The 21,053-nt window shown below is 45.0% G+C and overlaps 1 protein-coding gene across 2 annotated transcripts in view; it reads right to left on the reverse strand.

Moving 5' to 3' along the window:
• Positions 1–234: 234 nt before the first annotated feature.
• cul9 (cullin 9) overlaps positions 235–21,053 on the reverse strand; it is a 230,272-nt gene continuing 209,453 nt past the window's right edge. For both annotated transcript variants that reach the window (XM_080193074.1, XM_080193073.1), the window contains exons 37-40: positions 18,514–18,631; positions 15,267–15,400; positions 13,331–13,428; positions 235–884 (exon numbers count right to left, since the gene is read on the reverse strand). In XM_080193074.1, coding sequence (XP_080049200.1) covers positions 698–884; positions 13,331–13,428; positions 15,267–15,400; positions 18,514–18,631 — 537 coding nt within the window. In that variant the 3' untranslated portion in view covers positions 235–697. The remainder of the gene's footprint in view (positions 885–13,330; positions 13,429–15,266; positions 15,401–18,513; positions 18,632–21,053) is intronic.

Here is a 21,053-nt window from a genome sequence, read left to right on the forward strand (position 1 = left end):
GTGTTGAGGGAGAACGGGGGGGGTGGGTGTTGAGGGAGAATGGGGGGGTGGGTGTTGAGGGAGAATGGGGGGTGGCGACAATGGTTTTGGAGATACTCACAGAGAATGGAGAATTTTTTTTAGGATTAACTAGTTTTTTGAAAGTAGTTACAAATTTACAAACAGCAAATGAAATCTGATTTACTTAGTTGAATAAAGACAATTGGAGCAGTATAAAAACCAGCCCAATTTCATACATTAGAACAAAGTGTTTTATTTTCACAACTTGCATAACTGGAATTTGTCAGAAAGATTGAACATTATATGTGAACAATCAAAGCATTCTGCTAAGTACAGTCTTCAGTGTCCTTTGTTCTTTTGGAGCTGAATACAGCGACAATCTCCCAGAAACAGCTCAATGACAGTTTCTCAGCTGTTCTCTCTGGGGGCCAGATGTTAACAAAATAAAATAAAAAGTCAGAGTTTCTCAGATTTGTGTGTGTGTGTTTTGAAACCTGAACATCACAAAGAAGTTCCTAAATCAAAAAGAGAAGCCAGTTAACCAGAAGTGGCATAACAAAAAAAAATCTAAGGTTCTGCGCCGACTAAGATATTTTCATCTAACTACTGTGAATTACATTGTTTTTAAATTGTTCACCTATTCAGAATATATATATATAATATATATATATTATATGTAAAAAAATCTCAACTCTCTTTAATCATAAACATCGTCTTCTAGGTAAAAGAAATCTCTCTCTAGGTTCTCTGATTCGTCATCTGAAAAGTCATCTTCATCAATATCTTCATCCTCATCGAATGTGTCATGCCACTCCGGGACATACTCATCATCATCGTCATCGTATTCTCCATCTTCCTCCTCAGTCTGACTGCCTGATTTCACTCTGCGTAATAAACAGAAGGAGTTACTGTCGTATGGATCGTACGCCCAGCACTGTTTCTATAACTGAGGACTAATGTCTCACTTCAATTAAATGTATGATATTTCTTTGAAGGGAATGTTCAAAAGTCACCCGCCAAAACTTGTTCTGACTACAGCTACAACACTATCAACTAATTAGTAAAATACATTACAATATGAATACCAAATTTTGGACATCCCAACTCCTGTATTCAATGTTCTGACCAATGAAACCAAGTATGCCGAATGCCTTCTTCACCACTCTGTCCAGCTGTGACTCCACTTTCAAGGAGCTATGAACCTATACCCCTGGACCTCTTTGTTCTGTAACTCTCTCCATCACCCTATCATTAATAAGAACATAAGAAATAGGAGCAGGAGTAGGCCATCTAGCCCTTCGAGCCTGCCCCGCCATTCAATAAGATCATGGCTGATCTGAAGTGGCTCAGTTCCACATTCCCGCCCTCTCCCCATAACCCTTAATCCCCTTGCCTACCAAAAACCTATCTACCCGCGTCTTAAATATGTTTAGCGAGGTAGCCTCCACCACTTCAACGGGCAGAGAATTCCAGAGATTCACCACCCTTTGAGTGAAGAAGTTCCTCCTCAACTCCGTTCTAAACTGCCCCCCCCTTGAGGCTGTGCCCTCTAGTCCTGCTGTCCTTTCTGAGCGGGAAGAACCTCTCCACCTCTACCCTATCCATCCCATTCATCATCTTGTATGTCTCAATGAGATCTCCCCTCATTCTTCTAAACTCTAACGAGTACAAGCCTAGTTTATTCAGCCTCTCCTCATAGTTCAACCCCCTCAACTCCGGCATCAGCCTAGTGAAAGTCCTCTGCACGCCCTCCAAGGCCAAAATATCCTTGCGCAAGTGCGGCGACCAAAACTGCACACAGTACTCTGGCTGCGGCCTCACCAATGCCCTGTACAGCCGCAGCAAGACCTCCCTACTTTTATATTCAATCCCCCTCGCTATGAAGGCCAGCATCCCATTCGCCTTCCTGACCACCTGCTGCACCTGCAAGCTGGGTTTTTGCGACTCATGCACAAGGACCCCGAGGTCCCTCTGCACCGTTGCCTGCTGCAGTTTTTCTCCACGTAAGTAATAGTCCTTCCTACCATTATTCCTACCAAAGTGGACAACCTCACATTTGCCAACATTAAATTCCATTTGCCAGTTCCTGGCTCATTCGCCCAGCCTATCTAGATCCCTCTGCAGACTACCACGCACAATTTGCCGTTCCACCAATCTTGGTGTCATCAGCAAATTTCGACACCCTGCACTCGGTTCCCTCCTCCAGATCATCTATATAAATGGTAAATAGCTGAGGCCCCAGCACCGACCCCTGGGGCACTCCACTAGTCACCAACCGCCAATCCGAATAGCACCCACTGACCCCCACTCTCTGCTTCCTATTTGACAGCCAATCCCCTATCCACGCTAACACCCTACCCCCTGACCTTCTGTAACAACCTCTTGTGCGGCACCTTTTCAAACACCTTCTGAAAATGAAGAAACACCACATCCACCGGTTCTCCTCTATCCACCGCACCGCAGTGAATAAGTCCTGACCCGGTTCAATTTACCAAAATGCATCACCTCACATTTATCTAAATTAAACTCCATCTACCATTCATCAGCCCACTGACCCAACGGATCAAGATTCTGTTGCAATCCAAGATAACTTTCTTCACTGTCCACTATGCCACCAATCTTGGTGTTACCTGCAAACTTACTAACCACGTCTCCTATATTCTCATCCAAATCATTAGTGACAAATAACAGTGGACCCAGCACTGATCTCTGAGCTTCTCAGAAGCCTACCTTTGATCATCTGTAATGTGATGGAAGGATTATCAATGCTATCAAGAGGCACTTACGCAGTAATTGCCTGTTATTAGATGCTCAGTCTGGATTTTGCCAGGGTTAATAGAACATAGAACATTACAGCGCAGAACAGGCCCTTCGGCCCACGATGCGCCGACCAGTTAAAAAACAATGACCCTCTAACCTAAACCAAACCCTTTCCATCCATAAACCTGTCCACGGATCTCTTAAACGCCCCCAAACTAGGCGCATCCACAACTGCAGCAGGCAGGGCATTCCAATCCCTCACCACCCTCTGGGTAAAGAACCTACCCCTGACATCCGTCCTATAACTACCACCCCTTAATTTAAAGCTATGCCCCCTCGTGCTAGCTTTCTCCATCCGAGAAAAAAGGTTATCACTGTCCACCCTATCTAAACCTCTAATCATCTTATATGTTTCAATAAGGTCCCCTCGCAGCCGCCTTCTTTCTAACAGAAACAACCTCAAATCCCTCAGTCTCTCCTCGTAGGACCTCCCCTCCATACCAGGCAACATCCTGGTAAACCTCTTCTGCACCCTCTCCAAAGCCTCCACATCCTTCCTATAATGTGGGGACCAGAACTGCACACAATACTCCAAGTGCGGATGCACCAGAGTTTTGTACAGTTGCAACATGACGCTGCGACTCCTAAATTCAATCCCCCTACCAATAAACGCCAAGACACCGTATGCCTTCCTAACAACCTTATCTACTTGATTCCCAACTTTCAGGGATCTATGTACACATACACCTAAATCCCTCTGTTCATCCACACTATTCAGAGTCCTCAGGGTTACTCAGCTCCTGACCATATTAAGCCTTGGTTCAAACATGGACAGAAGAACTGAATGGCTGAGGTGAGAGTGGCTGCCCTTTTTTCATTCATTCCTAGGATATGGGCATTGCTGGCTGGTCAGCATTTATTGCCCATCCCTAGTTGCCCTTGGAGGGTAGTGAGAGTCAGCCACATTGCTGACTCTGGCATCACAGGTAGGCCAAACCAAGTTTCTTTCCCTAAACTACATGAATGAACCAAATGAGTTTTTCTGACAGTCGACAATGGTTTCATGGTCATCAGTAGGTTCTAAATTCCAGATTTTTTGATTGAATTCAACTCGGGTTAAAGGGATGATCCTTTAAAACAGAGATGAGAAGGAATTTACAAAACCCTTTGCTGCAGAAGGCTGTGGAGGCCGGTCACTGAGTGTCTTTAAGACAGAGATAGCTAGATCCTTGATTAATCAGGGGTTTAGGGGGAAAAGTAAAGAGAATGGGAATGAGAAAAATATCAGCCATGACTGAATGGTGGAGCAGACTCAATGCGCCGAATGGCCTAATTCTGCTCCTATGTCTTCCGGTCTAAATTCCACTATCTGCCGTGGCAGGATTCGAACCCAGGTCCCCAGAGCATTAACTGAGTTTCTGGATTAATACTTTAGCCACAATACCATTTGGCCACTGCCTCCTCCTGACATCAAGGCAGCATTTGACCAAGTAGAACATCAAGAAGCCCTAGCAAAATTGGAGTCAACGGGAATCAGGACGAAAACTGGTTGGAGTTATACCAAGGAAGATGGTTGTAGTCGTTGGAGGTCAATCATCTCAACTCCAGAACATCTCTGCAGAAGTCCCTCAGGGTAATGTCCTTGGCCCAACCATCTTCAGCTGTTTTATCAATGACCTGCCCTCTGTCATAACATCAAAGTGGGAATGTTTGCTGATGACTGCACAATGTTCTACTCCATTCACAACTCCTCAGATACTGAAGCAGTTTATGTCCAAATGCAGCAATATCTGGACAATATTCAGGCTTGGGCTGACAAGTGACAACAAAAGAGGATTGAACCATCACCTATTGACATTCACTGGCATTACCATCGCTCAATCCTGGGGGTCACCATTGACCAGAAACTGAACTTGACTAGCCACATAAATACTGTGGTTACCAGAGCAGGGAAAAGGCTGCATATTCTGCAGTGAGTAACCCACAACAGCCCCCAACACCCGCCACCATCAACCCCCCAAAGCTGTCCACTATCTACAAGGCAAAAGCTGGAGTGCAATAGAAGACTCTCCACTGGACGTGCAGCTCCAACAACACTGAAGAAGCTCCGCACCATCCAGAACAAAGCAGTTTGCATGATTGCTACCCCTTCCACAAACATTCAATCTCTCCACCACTGACAAACAGCGACAGCCATATGTATCTACAAGATGCACTGGAACTCACCAAGGCTCCTTAGGCAGCACCTTCCAAATTATCTAGAAGGACAACAGCAGCAGATGCCTGGGAACATTACCGCCTTGAGGTTCCTCTTCAAGTCACTCATCATCCTGACTTGGAAATATATCACTATTCCTTTACTGTTGCTCGGCACTCCCTCCCTAACAGCACTGTGGGTGTATCTGCACCTTAGCAAATGCAGCAGTTCAAGACAGTGCACCACCACCTTCTAAAGGGCAACTAGGGATGGGTAATAGTTTGCTCTAGCCAACACCCACACCCTGTAACTGAATTTGAAAAAACCACCTGGGTTAAATCAGCACACTTGATTGATAGTGTGTACTGTCTACAAGAGGCACTGCAAGAACTAACCAATGCTCCTTAGATTGCACCTTTCAAACCCACGACAGCGCCTCAGGGACTGTGGTGGTTCAAGAAGGAACCTCATCACCACTTTCTGAATTAGGGATGGACAACAAATACTGGCCTAGCCAGCGACACCCACATCCTGTAAAATTAATTTAAAAACCGTCAGGTACAACATGCAATTAGAAAAGCAAATACACCGTAACACTAGAACTCAAATATCCAGAAATACAAGTTGTTCTGAATTTTTTCCACATGTTCCACAACGCTCAGATTCACCACTTGTGCAGCTGCAAGCCCAATGCACTCTTAAAATTTGAAAATATTTCTAGCTGTGAATGCCAAGTGAGCCTAGAATGTTTAGTTCACCAAGACCGAGGACAGGGATCATTATTGAATCTCCTATTCCAGTTAATTCACTGTCCATCACCATTTATGACACAATGTGGCTGGATGACAGAGTTTCTAAGGACTCATGGATGCTGATGTTGTAGTCTGGGATGTTGGATAAAAGTTGCTAGGCTGTAAGACAGCTCTCCTAACTTTGGCACATTGATAAGAGCTTGGCAGTGTCAACTCAACCTGCAGAATGACCAATGCCTTGTGTAATGCTGGGTGGTCTCCTTTTATTATTATCTTTTTGATAGATCGGTGTGGCTTGTCTAGGCCATTTCAGAGGGCAGTTCAAAAGTCAAACCACATTTCTGAGAGTCTCCTGTAGGCCACACTGGGCAAATTTCCTTCGCTAAAGATGCAGTTTCACAGCAATCCAGTAGTGTTAGTTTTACTGAGCTCAGCTTTTCATTCTAGATTTACTGAATGAATTCAATTTCAAATTCACCAGCTGGCATGTTGGACTTGAACCTGTCCAAGGTTATGTGTATTCTTCCCCTTTATTCTTTCATGGAATGTGGCTCTACTAGCAAGGGGACCTAGTTACCCATTAACTAAATGTTTTTTTTAAAGCCTATTTCAGATGGCAGTTAAGAATAAACCACATTGCTGTGGCTTTGGAATCACATGTAGACCTGGGCAGACAGCAGATTCCTTCCCTAAAGGACATTAGTGAACCAGATGGGTTTTTCCAATAATCAATAATGGTTTTATGGTCACCATTACTGAGACTACCTTTCAATCTCAGATTTATGAATGGGGTTGAAATTCCACCAGCTGCACCAGTGACCCAAGCTGTTAGTCCAAAATAACAATAAGGGGCGGTATGGTAGCAGTGGTTAGCACTGTTGCTTCACAGCTCCAGGGACCTGGGTTCGAATCCCAGCTTGGGTCACTGTCTGTGTGGAGTTTGCACATTCTCCTCGTGTCTGCATGCATTTCCTCCAGATGCTCCAGTTTCCTCCCACAGTCCAAAGATGTGCATGTTAGGTTGATTGGTCATGCTAAAAACTGCCCCTTAGTGTCCTGAGATGCACAAGTTAGAGGGATTAACGGGTAAAATATATGGAGAGATATGAGGGTAGGGCCTGGGTGGTTTTGTAGTCGGTACAGACTCAGTGGGCTGAATGACTTCTTTCTGTACTATAGGGTTTCTGTGATTTCTATGAATATAATCCATGTTTACATTTGTTGCAGAATAAACCCAGCCAATGTAGACTGCAGCAGAAGAGGATGGAATTGATGAGGTTAAACAGACAGCCTGACTATAGTATTCACTCTCACTGGGGGCAGACAAATGACCATATCCCAGACAGCACTAACATAATCACACCCTAGGTGAGATCTCTCTGAGATTACAGCAACAGTAAGCAAATCAATGTCTTATCAACGCTCCACAATGTCTAGAGGAGCCACTGTGCCTCTGGAAAACTAATCAAGTATCACGGAGTTGGGACAATTAACACACCATCAAAATCAGTTTGATAAACACAACGCTTTGATATTGTAAACAGGTAGACAAGACAGGTATGTCCAGAAATGATTAAAGTAGACAGGACAATGGATCCATGTAATGTGATCAAAAACAGAACTGTAACTAATTCAAAGTAACAATCTGATGGCTTAATCGAAATGAAGCACTTTGTAATTTGAAAAAGTGTTAAGAATATGTAGGAACTGATGATTAGCACAGTAGTTTGGGAACAAACTAGAATTACAGTCCTGAATACTGGTCTCTCTCGCGCATGTTGAATAAAGCTGAGTCTCTGAAGATTCAGTTCATTCATTCCCTCCTACTATATTGGTGAAACTGGAAAAGTGAAGAATGAAAACAGGGGAACAGTTTGGACCCCATTTTTAGGAAACAATGCTTTGGTGTATGACTTGACTTCACCTTTGAGTCAATGACCAGACTTCACAGGAACAAGATTTAATTTTATCAGTGTCCTTTTTGCTACTAAGGCAAAGATGAAATGTAAAATGGATGTGTGCTGTAGTGTACAGAATAGTCTGTACAGCAGGGTTAAAGATGTACCATCAACACTTATAAAATACATTTCAATCACTCAACCTTCTTTTCCTGATATAAGCTGAGACCAGAGACTGGGGGGGGGAGGAGGAGGTGGTGGCTTAACCATCAGACTGAAGCACGGAGAACCAGGAAAATGAAATGTAATTCAGCAAAGGGAGAAATCAGATATGTGGACATACAAACCACAATATTTGAGTCACGATCAAGAACAAACAAGCTCTTATATTCCTGTGTAAAAGCTCTTAATTGTGCTTATACCACTGGCCTAAAAATCCCGAGTCTAGACTAATCATTCAGGGCAACAAATCACAATACAAACTATTCTAATGGCTAACTGGAATACAAAGCTTGGATACTAATGGTGACCATCACGTTGTAAAAGCTGATCTGTTTCACACAGTAATTGGTGAAACCAATTTACCGATGGTAATTTGCTACGTAACACCATGGTCCATTTATCAATCAGTATCTGCTCCATAATACCATAGACTATTTCTCACTGCATCTGTTACATAACACCATGTCTATTTCTCACTTAGTATCTGCTCCATAACACCATGTCTATTTCTCGCTCAGTATCTGCTCCATAACACCATGTCTATTTCTCACTTAGTATCTACTCCATAACACCACGATCTATTTCTTGCTCAGTATCTGCTCCATAACACCATGATCTATTTCTCGCTCAGTATCTGCTCCATAACACCATGATCTATTTCTCGCTCAGTATCTGCTCCATAACACCATGATCTATTTCTCGCTCAGTATCTGCTCCATAACAACATGATCTATTTCTCGCTCAGTATCTGCTCCATAACACCATGACCTATTTCTCACTTAGTATCTGCTCCATAACACCATGATCTATTTCTCGCTCAGTATCTGCTCCATAACACCATGACCTATTTCTCGCTCAGTATCTGCTCCATAACACCATGATCTATTTCTCGCTCAGTATCTGCTCCATAACACCATGATCTATTTCTCGCTCAGTATCTGCTCCATAACACCATGATCTATTTCTCGCTCAGTATCTGCTCCATAACACCATGACCTATTTCTCACTTAGTATCTGCTCCATAACACCATGATCTATTTCTCGCTCAGTATCTGCTCCATAACACCATGACCTATTTCTCGCTCAGTATCTGCTCCATAACACCATGATCTATTTCTCGCTCAGTATCTGCTCCATAACACCATGACCTATTTCTCACTTAGTATCTGCTCCATAACACCATGATCTATTTCTCGCTCAGTATCTGCTCCATAACACCATGACCTATTTCTCACTCAGTATCTGCTCCATAACACCATGATCTATTTCTTGCTCAGTATCTGCTCCATAACACCATGTCTATTTCTCACTTAGTATCTGCTCCATAACACCATGTCTATTTCTCGCTCAGTATCTGCTCCATAACACCATGTCTATTTCTCACTTAGTATCTGCTCCATAACACCATGATCTATTTCTCGCTCAATATCTGCTCCATAACACCACGATCTATTTCTCACTTAGTATCTGCTCCATAACACCATGATCTATTTCTCGCTCAGTATCTGCTCCATAACACCATGATCTATTTCTCGCTCAGTATCTGCTCCATAACACCATGATCTATTTCTCGCTCAGTATCTGCTCCATAACACCATGATCTATTTCTCACTTAGTATCTGCTCCATAACACCATGATCTATTTCTCACTTAGTATCTGCTCCATAACACCATGATCTATTTCTCACTTAGTATCTGCTCCATAACACCATGATCTATTTCTCGCTCAGTATCTGCTCCATAACACCATGATCTATTTCTCGCTCAGTATCTGCTCCATAACACCATGATCTATTTCTCATTTAGTATCTGCTCCATAACACCATGATCTATTTCTCACTTAGTATCTGCTCCATAACACCATGATCTATTTCTCGCTCAATATCTGCTCCATAACACCATGATCTATTTCTCACTTAGTATCTGCTCCATAACACCATGATCTATTTCTCGCTCAATATCTGCTCCATAACACCATGATCTATTTCTCGCTCAATATCTGCTCCATAACACCATGATCTATTTCTCGCTCAGTATCTGCTCCATAACACCATGATCTATTTCTCGCTCAGTATCTGCTCCATAACACCATGATCTATTTCTCACTTAGCATCTGCTCCATAACACCATGATCTATTTCTCGCTCAATATCTGCTCCATAACACCACGATCTATTTCTCGCTCAATATCTGCTCCATAACACCATGATCTATTTATAAACGTAGAAGATAGGACCAGGAGGAGGCCATTTGGTTCTTCGAGCCTGCTCTGCCATTCATTATGATCATGGCTGATCATCCAACTCAATAGTCTAATCCTGCTTTCTCCCCATAACTTTTGATCCCATTCACTGAAGTTCTATATCTAGCAACCTCCTGAATACATTTAATGTTTTGGCATCAACTACTTCTTGTGATGATGAATTCCACAGGCTCACCACTCTTTGGGTGAAGAAACATCTCTCATTTCTGTCCTAAATGGTCTACCCTGTATCCTCAGACTGTGACCCCTAGTTCTGGACTTCCCCAACATCACGAATATCCTCCCTATATCTACTCTGTCTAGACCTGTTAGAATTTTATAAGTCTCTGTAAGATTCCGCCCCCCCCCCATTCATCTGAACTCTGGTGGAAACAATCCTGATCTAGTCAGTCCCTCCTCATACATCAGTCCCACCATCCCAGGAATCAACCGGTAAACCTTCGCTGCACTCCCTCAAGAGCAAGAACATCCTTCCTCAGAAGGATGCACACAATACTTTAGGTGTGGCCTCACCAAGGCCCTGTATAACTCCAACAACATATAAGAACATAAGAACATAAGAAATAGGAGCAGGAGTAGGCCATCTAGCCCTTCGAGCCTGCCCCGCCATTCAATAAGATCATGGCTGATCTGTTGTGGCTCAGTTCCACTTTCCCGCCCTCTCCCCATAACCCTTAATCCCCTCTCTTATCAAAAACCCATCAACCCGCTTCTTAAAAATATTTAGCGAGGCAGCCTCCACCACTTCAACGGGCAGAGAATTCCAGAGATTCACCACCCTTTGAGTGAAGAAGTTCCTCCTCAACTCCGTTCTAAACCGCCTCCCCTTTATCTTGAGGCTGTGCCCCCTAGTCCTAGTGTCTTTTTTGAGCGGGAAGAGTCTCTCCACCTCTATCCTATCCATCCCATTCATCATCTTATACGTCTCAATGAGATCTCCCCTCATTCTTCTAAACTCTAACGAGTACAAGCCCAGTTTATTCAGCCTCTCCTCATAGCTCAATCCCCTCAACTCCGGTATCAGCCTAGTAAACCTCCTCTGCACTCCCTCCAGGGCCAAAATATCCTTGCGCAGGTGCGGTGCCCAAAACTGCACACAGTACTCCAGCTGCGGCCTCACCAATGCCCTATACAGCTGCAGCAAGACCTCCCTACTTTTATATTCAATCCCCCTCGCTATGAAGGCCAGCATCCCATTCGCCTTCCTGACCACCTGCTGCACCTGCAAGCTGGGTTTTTGCGACTCATGCACAAGGACCCCGAGGTCCCTCTGCACCGTTGCCTGCTGCAGTTTTTCGCCACATAAGTAATAGTCCTTCCTACCATTCTTCCTACCAAAGTGGACCACCTCACACTTGCCAACATTAAATTCCATTTGCCATTTCCTGGCCCATTCGCCCAGCCTATCTAGATCCTTCTGCAGACTCTCCACACCCTCCGCACAATTTGCCTTTCCCCCAATCTTGGTGTCATCAGCAAATTTCGACACCCTGCACTCGGTTCCCTCCTCCAGATCATCTATATAAATAGTAAATAGCTGAGGCCCCAGCACCGACCCCTGGGGCACCCCACTAGTCACCAACCGCCAATCCGAATAGCACCCATTGACCCCCACTCTCTGCCTCCTATTTGACAACCAATCCTCTATCCACGCTAACACCCTACCCCCAACTCCATGTCCCCTGACCTTCTGCAATAACCTCTTGTGAGGTACCTTGTCAAACGCCTTCTGAAAATCCAGAAAGACCACATCCACCGGCTCTCCTCTATCCACTGCCCTAGACACATCCTCATAGAACTCCAGTAAATTTGTCAGACACGACTTCCCTTTAATGAAACCGTGTTGCGTCCGCCCTATCAAGCAATTCCCTTCAAGATGCCTCGCAATTTCCTGCTTAATGACGGATTCTAACATTTTACCTACCACAGACGTTAAACTAACCGGCCTATAATTCCCCGCCTTTTGCCTGGCACCCTTCTTAAACAACGGCGTAACATTAGCCGTTTTCCAATCTTCCGGCACTTCCCCGGAATCCAGCGACGTCTGGAAAATAACCACCAAGGCATCCACTATCACCTCCGCCATTTCTTTCAGAACCCTCGGATGCATTCCATCCGGTCCTGGGGACTTGTCCACAATCAGCCCCTCCAGTCTGTCGAGGGGGTCTGCTCCTGTATTCGAAACCTCTCACAATGAAGGCCAACATTCAACTTGCTTTCTTTACCGCCCGCTGCACCTGTATGTTTACCTTCAGTGACACCCAGGTCCTGCTGCACACTCCCCTCTCCCAATTTACAACCATTCGGGTAGTAATCTGCCTTCTTGTTTTTGCTTCCAAAGTGAATAATCTCACATTTTTCAAATTATACTCTATCTACCATTGATTTGCCTTCTCACTTAACCTGTCCAGGTCATTCTGAAGGATCTAATAAATAAGAACATAAGAACATCCTCGTCACAGTTCACCCTTCCACCCAACTTGGTATCATCTACAAACTTTGAAATGTTACATTTTGTTCTCGCATCCAAATCATTAATATATATTGTGAATAGCTGGGGTCCCAGTACCAATTCCTGTGGCACCCCACTAGTTACTGCCTGTCAATTTGAAAAGCACCCATAATTCCTACTCTTTGTTTCCTCTCTGCCAAGTTTTCTATCCATCTCAATACACTTCCCTCAATCCCATTTGCTTTAATCTTTCACGATAATCTCTAGTGCAGGACTTTGTCAAATGCTTTCTGAAAGTCCAAATATATCATATCAACTGACTCTGCCTTGTCAACTCTGCTAGTTACATATTCAAAGAATTTCAACAGATTTGTCAAGCATAATTTCCCATTCATAAACCCATGCTTACTCTGTCTGATCCTGTCACTGCTTTCTAAATGCTCTGCTATAAAATCCTTATTTCCTCACTGTATCTGCTCCATACACCATTGTCTTTTTCTCACGATATCTGCTCAATAAGACCATGGTCTGTTCTCACTCCGTATCTGCTCCATTACACCACAGTCTATTTCTCACTCAGTTGTTGCTCCATAGCATCATGGTCTAGTTCTCACACAATATGTGCTCCATGACACCACAGTCTATTTCCCAATCAGTATTTGTCCCATACACCATGGTCTATTTCTCACTCTGCATCTGCTCCACAACACCGTGGTTTATTTCTCACTCAGTATCTGCTGCGTAACACTATGACATCTCAATTGCTGCATGCTGTTCGTGGACTTACTCTTTGGTGGAATCAGATGGCACTGTGTTTGAAAGGTCTGTGCATTGAACCTCATTCTGATCGACTCCCTGCTTTGGCTGAAACCCCACTCGGAAATCCTGAAATAGCAGATTTCACGTTAATTATTTCATATCTTTGAATTACTTGCAGCACATTCCATAGTGAGCAGTGATCTTTACCTATTCATACTGTGATGATACTGTGCTATGTTTAATGTAGGACTGTTTTAAGATGCAGTGTTTTTCTACAGATGGTCAGCTTGTCACAAAACATTTTAGCAAAGTGCTTATTTATCAGAAGGCTTAACGAGCTTTTGTTTACCAAAGGACCCTTGAGGTGTTTTCTTGATTATAATGGAAAGATAAGTTAGGTATGCAGGGTCATAAAGTCATGTAAGTTTTTCATTTGATTGATTGACAGGATAGTATAATGATTAGTTAATGGGAAGAGATAAACTCACAGAAAAAAAGTTTCATTTTCATTTTTGGAAATAAAGGGCAATTGTTGCCTGGAGCTGGTAGTCAGAGGAAGCTCTTCACTCTCTCCAGAAGTTTTCAGAAAGCTCCAAGTCAAAGCAAATATGGATTTGCTAACTAGTTTTAAAGTGGTGTTCTCTCTTGGAATTGCTTGACGTCAGAGGCTTTCTACAAGCTGATGAAACCCATTCTCTCACTCTGACAGCTCCAAACTATTAACAAGGATTAAAGCAAATATGCCTGTGTTTTGCTAAGTTTAAAGAATGTTTTAAGTCTACAAGAGAAATATTGCTTGATTAGAACTGTTGGTGATAAGCTAGGGGTTAAGAATTGTTTCCAATCATGTTTAAGTATTGTTCAACTGTTAAAGATTAAGCTAACTAATTTGTTATAATTAAACAGTGTTGTTAAATAAAGTTTGTTTCGATAAAAGCTAGTTTGCCAGTAGAATGACACCTGGAGCTAAACATCCTATCCTCATATTAATGCCAAAATAGAAATCTTGTTGGTGTCTAGACTGGCTTTACAATATACCTTGGGGTTTCTGGTATGGTACTGTAACAATACTCTCACCATCTCAGTTTATACTCAACTCTCTCCATTATGCAATTGCATCAAGTTTCAATGTAAGGGTATCCTGAATTAGAAATGCTACCTCTGCTGCAATCATTCTGTCAGCTGAATCATGTATGGTATTTGTGAATACAAACTGCCTCTTCCTCAGTTTGAACACTGGGCTGCTTTCTGTCTTTTGGGGAAAACGAGCAATTTCACCCTCTTCCTATCTATCTATCAATTGAATTATCTTGTAGCTAGGTTGCTCATTCCTCCTGCTTTGAACATGCTTATACATGACAGGGTAGCACCTTCTTGACAATACAGCTCTCGAATGCCACCTCAAGTGGTATGCTTTGTGACTGATCTTAGACAGCTGAATATTGACAGGATATTCAGCCATGGGAGATCTCACCCTGTCGCACTTTACACACACGTTTTCCAGTGAATTATTGCATAGTGATTACGAGGGGAAACTCTGCAGATAGTTGATTCCATTGCACAGCCTGACATTGCAAAAGGCTATGGGATATGACTCTCTGAAGCATTGTCTTTAGCGTATAGAGAATGCAGCTCTGAGATTACAGCTGGTAATGGTACACAGCATATGGCTCCATTAGCAAGGTTCAAAATTCAAACATACCCAAGAGATCCCAAGAGAGACCTGATTTTCTCACCAAGAAACAGTAGCTAAATCCAAATATGAGTTATCTCCTCCATTTGAACTGTCAGCTGGTTACAGAGTGGCATTGCTAGATACTGGGAGTTAATCACTTGTCTTCCATGTAACTTAAAGAAACCAGCAAAGGACAAAGAATTTCTTTCTGAAACACAGCTTTCAGATTTCTGACAGAGATGTAATTACACTTGCTGCTGCAGACTGCCTCTCTTGGAGCCCAAGTTACCTGTGTTGAGTGCTGGAGGATGGCAAGCAGCCTCTCCTGTATCCTACGGATCAGTTCCAGCCCTGTGTTCAAGTGTTCAGGCTTCAACAGGCGGATACAGGAAGCCAGGTCCACACATTGTAGTAGGGTCTCTTCTGATAAAACCAGAATCATGTTTCAGATACACACACACATCACTTATTGTCTTTAACACAGTCAAACATCCCTAACTGCTTCTCAGGAGCACTCTCAGGTAAAATTAGACATTGCGCCACTGTTAAAGTGGTACATTTCAGGGATCTGAAAGTAGGAAAGAGAGAGGGAGAGAGATAGGGAGGTTTAGGGAAGGAAATTTAGAGCTAAGGACCTTGGCGTTTTAAGGTACAGTTGGAGATTCATGACAGATGGGAAATGGAAAAATGCAGTGTGAAGAAGAATAGGAATAAGTGCAGGAAATGGCCATACTGCCCTTTGAACCTGCTCCAACATTCAATAAAATCACAATGACCTTCAACACCAATTCCACTTTCCTACCTGCCACATTCCCCATCTAAGAGGGGTGTAGGACTGGAGGAGATAGGGAGGATTGGAACATAGTGATGAGAATTTCCACCCCCCGCAAATACATAAGAATATAAGAAATAGGAGCAGGAGTAGGCCATCCAGCCCTTCCAGCCTGCCCCGCCATTCAATAAGATCATGGCTGATCTGTCGTGGCTCAGTTCCACATTCCCGCCCTCTCCCCATAACCCTTAATCCCCTCTCTTATCAAAAACCCATCAACCCGCTGCTTAAAAATATTTAGCGAGGCAGCCTCCACCACTTCAACGGGCAGAGAATTCCAGAGATTCACCACCCTTTGAGTGAAGACGTTCCTCCTCAACTCCGTTCTAAACCGCCCCCCCTTTATCTTGAGGCTGTGCCCCCTAGTCCTACTGTCCTTTCTGAGCGGGAAGAGTCTCTCCACCTCTATCCTATCCATCCCATTCATCATCTTATACGTCTCAATGAGATCTCCCCTCATTCTTCTAAATTCTAACGAGTACAAGCCTAGTTTATTCAGCCTGTCCTCATAGCTCAACCCCCTCAACTCCGGTATCAGCCTAGTAAACCTCCTCTGCACTCCCTCCAAGGCCAAAATATCCTTGCGTAAGTGTGGCGCCCAAAACTGCACACAGTACTCCAGCTGCGGCCTCACCAATGCCCTATACAGCCGCAGCAAGACCTCCCTACTTTTATATTCAAAATCCAAATGAATGGTGGAACCTCAATTATCTGGTGCTTACAGATGATACCACAGGCACTTGGTTTAGATGAGCTTTGAAATTTTTAAAAAAATGATCTCTTTAAATTGTCTGACAACACAAGGTTTTCCAATTTAAAAAGGACTTATTCTGGGAGCGGAATGATGATAACACATCTTTGGATGATGTCTCAGGCCTGGGGTACTGACTCCATCATGTATGAGGCACCCTAATGTAGAAAGGACATTAAAGGTCAGAGAACCTTGAGTGTTGATTCAGTTTTAAGTTTATTTATTATTAGTGTCACAAATAGGCTTACATTAACACTGCAATGAAGTCACTGTGAAAATCCCCCAGTCGCCACACTCCAGTGCCTGTTTGGATACGCTAAGGGAGAATTTAGCATGGCCAATGCATCTAACCTGCACCTTACTTGTACCTTGCATTAAGTTGATCTTTCTCTACACCTTGACTATGACTGTGACACTACATTCTGCACTCTCTCATTTCCTTCTCTGTGTACGGTATGTTTTGTCTGTATACCACGCAAGAAACAATACTTTTTACTGTATGTTAATATATGTGACAATAATAAATCAAATCAAATCAAACCAAATCAAATCCTTCGGACTGTGAGATGAAACCCATGCAGACACACGGAGAATGTATAAGAACATAAGAAATAGGAGCAGGAGTAGGCCATCCAGCCCTTTGAGCCTGCCCCGCCATTCAATAAGATCATGGCTGATCTGTCGTGGCTCAGTTCCACATTCCCGCCCTCTCCCCATAACCCTTAATCCCCTCTCTTATCAAGAACCCATCAACCCGCTGCTTAAAAATATTTAGCGAGGCAGCCTCCACCACTTCAACGGGCAGAGAATTCCAGAGATTCACCACCCTTTGAGTGAAGAAGTTCCTCCTCAACTCCGTTCTAAACCGCCCCCCCTTTATCTTGAGGCTGTGCCCCCTAGTCCTACTGTCTTTTTTGAGCGGGAAGAGTCTCTCCACCTCTATCCTATCCATCCCATTCATCATCTTATATGTCTCAATGAGATCTCCCCTCATTCTTCTAAACTCTAACGAGTACAAGCCTAGTTTATTCAGCCTCTCCTCATAGCTCAACCCCCTCAACTCCGGCATCAGCCTAGTAAACCTCCTCTGCACTCCCTCCAAGGTCAAAATATCCTTGCGTAAGTACGGCGCCCAAAACTGCACACAGTACTCCAGCTGCGGCCTCACCAATGCCCTGTACAGCCGCAGCAAGACCTCCCTACTTTTATATTCAATCCCCCTCGCTATGAAGGCCAGCATCCCATTCGCCTTCCTGACCACCTGCTGCATCTGCAAGCTGGGTTTTTGCGACTCATGCACAAGGACCCCGAGGTCCCTCTGCACCGTCGCCTGCTGCAGTTTTTCTCCACGTAAGTAATAATCCTTCCTACCATTATTCCTACCAAAGTAAACTCCACACAGACAGGGACTCAAGCCAGGAATCGAATCCGGGTCCCCAGTGCTGTGAGGCAGCAGTGTTAACCACTGTGGAATTCATCTAGTTTGTGCCAGGAGACACTGAAGGTTCTGGAACTACATCTGTTCCCATCAGAGAAAAATCAGAGGACATTTAAGAAAGATTTTTGAAAGTTATGTTTTAGTAAGGTGAATAGGGAAAGACCTTTTCCTTTGCAGTCAGTGACAAGGGATTATCAAATTAAAATGGTCACATTTGAACGAGGATAGTTGGGAAATGTTTCCATATATTCTAAAGAATGGGATTTTCTGCCAGTCAATGGGCGAGGCAAAAGCTGTTGGATTGTTTAAGGGAAAGCTGGGTAAGTATGTGACACAGAGAAAGAATCAAAGCTCAGACAGAAAGTGGGATCAATTCTGGATTACTCTTGCTGAGAGCCAGCACAGACACAATGAATCAAATAACCTCCTTTAGTCAAAATGTCCGCAATTCCCAAATTAATGAGATGCCCAGTACTATTTTATACATGCACCCAAGTGTATGAACTGGGACTTACCCAGAAGGATCTGGAGGGCATTGGTGTGCAACTCCAAGTTTTCCGTCTGCTGTTCCATTATATCCATCTTTTCAGTGTCCTGATTGTAGTAACTGTACACACACGAATAGGCCAATACCTGATAGAAACCGGACATAAAGCAGGGTTGAGGTTACAAGAGCTACAGAAAGGCAACATCAAAGTAATGAGCTTAAAACAAAATGATCCCCTGACCCTGTTTCACTCTCATCATAGACAATCTCAAACCTCTGCTTAGTCTCAGAATCTTTCCAGTGCTCGAGGCCCATCAAGTCGACTCTGGATAACTGGGTAAAAATCCACCCTCTCCTGAACCAAGTCAGATTAAGACAAAGCAGATGGGAAAGCAACTTAAATTTCTTGTGCCCAGGCAGCACTATTCCACCAGTGGGTGGGGAACAGGCTGCACCAATCCCATCAGAGTGGGTGGGTGGGGGGGGGGGGGGGGGGTGGGGGGGTGGCACAGGCAGCACCAATTCCAGAGGGTGGGGCGGGGGGGTGGGCAGCACAAGCTACACCAATCCCGGAGGGTGGGTAGGGGGGAAAGAGGCACAAGCAGCACCAATCCCAGAGGGTTGGGGGAGGGGCAGAAAGGCACAGGCGGCACCAATTCCAGAGGTGGGGTGGAGAGGCACAGGCTGCACCAACCCTGGGGGCGGGGGGGGGGTGGTGGTGGTGGTGGAGAGACACAGGCTGCACCAACCCTGGGGGGGGGGGGGTGGAGAGACACAGGCTGCACCAACCCTGGGGGCGGGCGGGGGGGGGGAGAGACACAGACTGCACCAATCCTGGGGGCGGGCGGGGGTGGGGGAGAGACACAGACTGCACCAATCCTGGGGGCGGACGGGCGAGAGGCACAGGCTGCACCAATCCTGGGGGCGGACGGGGGGGGGAGAGACACAGACTGCACCAACTTGGGGGCGGGCGGGGGGGGGGAGAGACACAGGCTGCACCAACCCTGGGGGCGGACGGGCGAGAGGCACAGGCTGCACCAATCCTGGGGGCGGACGGGCGAGAGGCACAGACTGCACCAACCCTGGGGGCGGAGAGACACAGACTGCACCAATCCTGGGGGCGGGCGGGGGGGGGGAGAGGCACAGACTGCACCAATCCTGGGGGCGGGCGGGGGGGGAGGCACAGACTGCACGAATCCTGGGGGCGGGCGGGGGGGGGAGAGGCACAGACTGCACCAACCCTGGGGGCAGGCGGGGGGGAGAGGCACAGACTGCACCAACCCTGGGGGTAGGCGGGGGGGAGAGGCACAGACTGCACCAATCCTGGGGGCGGGCGGGGGGGAGAGACACAGGCTGCACCAACCCTGGGGGTGGGCGGGGGGGGGAGAGGCACAGGCTGCACCAATCCCATTAGAGTGGGGGGGGGGGGGCGGGGGGGTGCATAGCCTGCACTAATTCCATCAGAGTAGGGGGGCAGAGGATAAAAGCAAATTATTGCAAATTCTGGAATCTGAAACCAAAAGAAAAATGCTGGAAAATCTCAGCAGATCTGGCAGCATCTGTAAGCTGTCAAACCTTTAACAAATGGTCATCTGGACTTGAAACGTCTTTTCTCTCCTTACAGATGCTGTAAAAAGTCTGACAACACCAGGTTTTAGTCCAACCTATTTATTTGATAGTAAACTCACAAGCTTTCAAGGTTAGCCCCTTCGTCAGGTGAATGGAGAGTTCTGGCCTCAGACAGAGCATATAAAGCACAGACAGTTTAGAGATTACTGATTAGAATGCGAATCTTTATACCTAACCTGCTGTTCAAGACCTGAAGTGGCTGACAATGTGAGTGGAAGGAGCACTGATCACAGGTTAAAGAGATGTGTATTGTCTCCAGACAGTACAGTAAGTGAGGTTTTGCAAACCCAGGCAAGTCACGGGTGTTACAGATAGTGCGACATGAACCCAAGATCCCTGTTGAGACCGTCCTTATGTGTGCGGAACTTGGCTATCAGTCTCTGTTCAGCGACTCTGCGTTGTCGTGTGTCGTGAAGGCCGCCTTGGAGAATGCTTACCCGAAGGTCAGAGGCTGAATGCCCATGACCACTGAAGTGTTCACCAACAGGAAGGGAACCTGGTGTTGTCAGACTTTTTACTGCGTTTACCCCAGTCCAATGCCAGCATATCTAAATCATGACTTACAGATGCTGCCAGACTTGCTGAGATTTTCCAGCATTTTCTGGTTGGAGGGAAGAGGGGGCAGGGGAAGAGGCTGCAACCACCCTATCACAGTGTAGGCCAAATCAAGTGTTTTTCTCTTAATGAAGTACTCAGAAAGATTCATTCTGACAACAGGAGAGAGATTACACTCTTTCTTTCTCTCAGGTGCTATTGGTCCAGTGCATTCCCAGTCTTGTTTCTCAATGTTGTGCTGCTGACTGGAGAACAACAGAGAGTGAGGGCCTTGGTCCTGGACAACAAAACAGAGAGCATATAGCTCAACAGCAGGATGGCACAGCGCTGAGCACTGCTACCTCACAGTGCCAGGGACCCGGGTTCGATTCCTGCCTTGGGTTA

The sequence above is a fragment of the Carcharhinus amblyrhynchos genome, chromosome 7, assembly GCF_965287045.1.
Source record: "Carcharhinus amblyrhynchos chromosome 7, sCarAmb.v2.hapA, whole genome shotgun sequence".
NCBI lineage: Eukaryota > Metazoa > Chordata > Chondrichthyes > Carcharhiniformes > Carcharhinidae > Carcharhinus > Carcharhinus amblyrhynchos.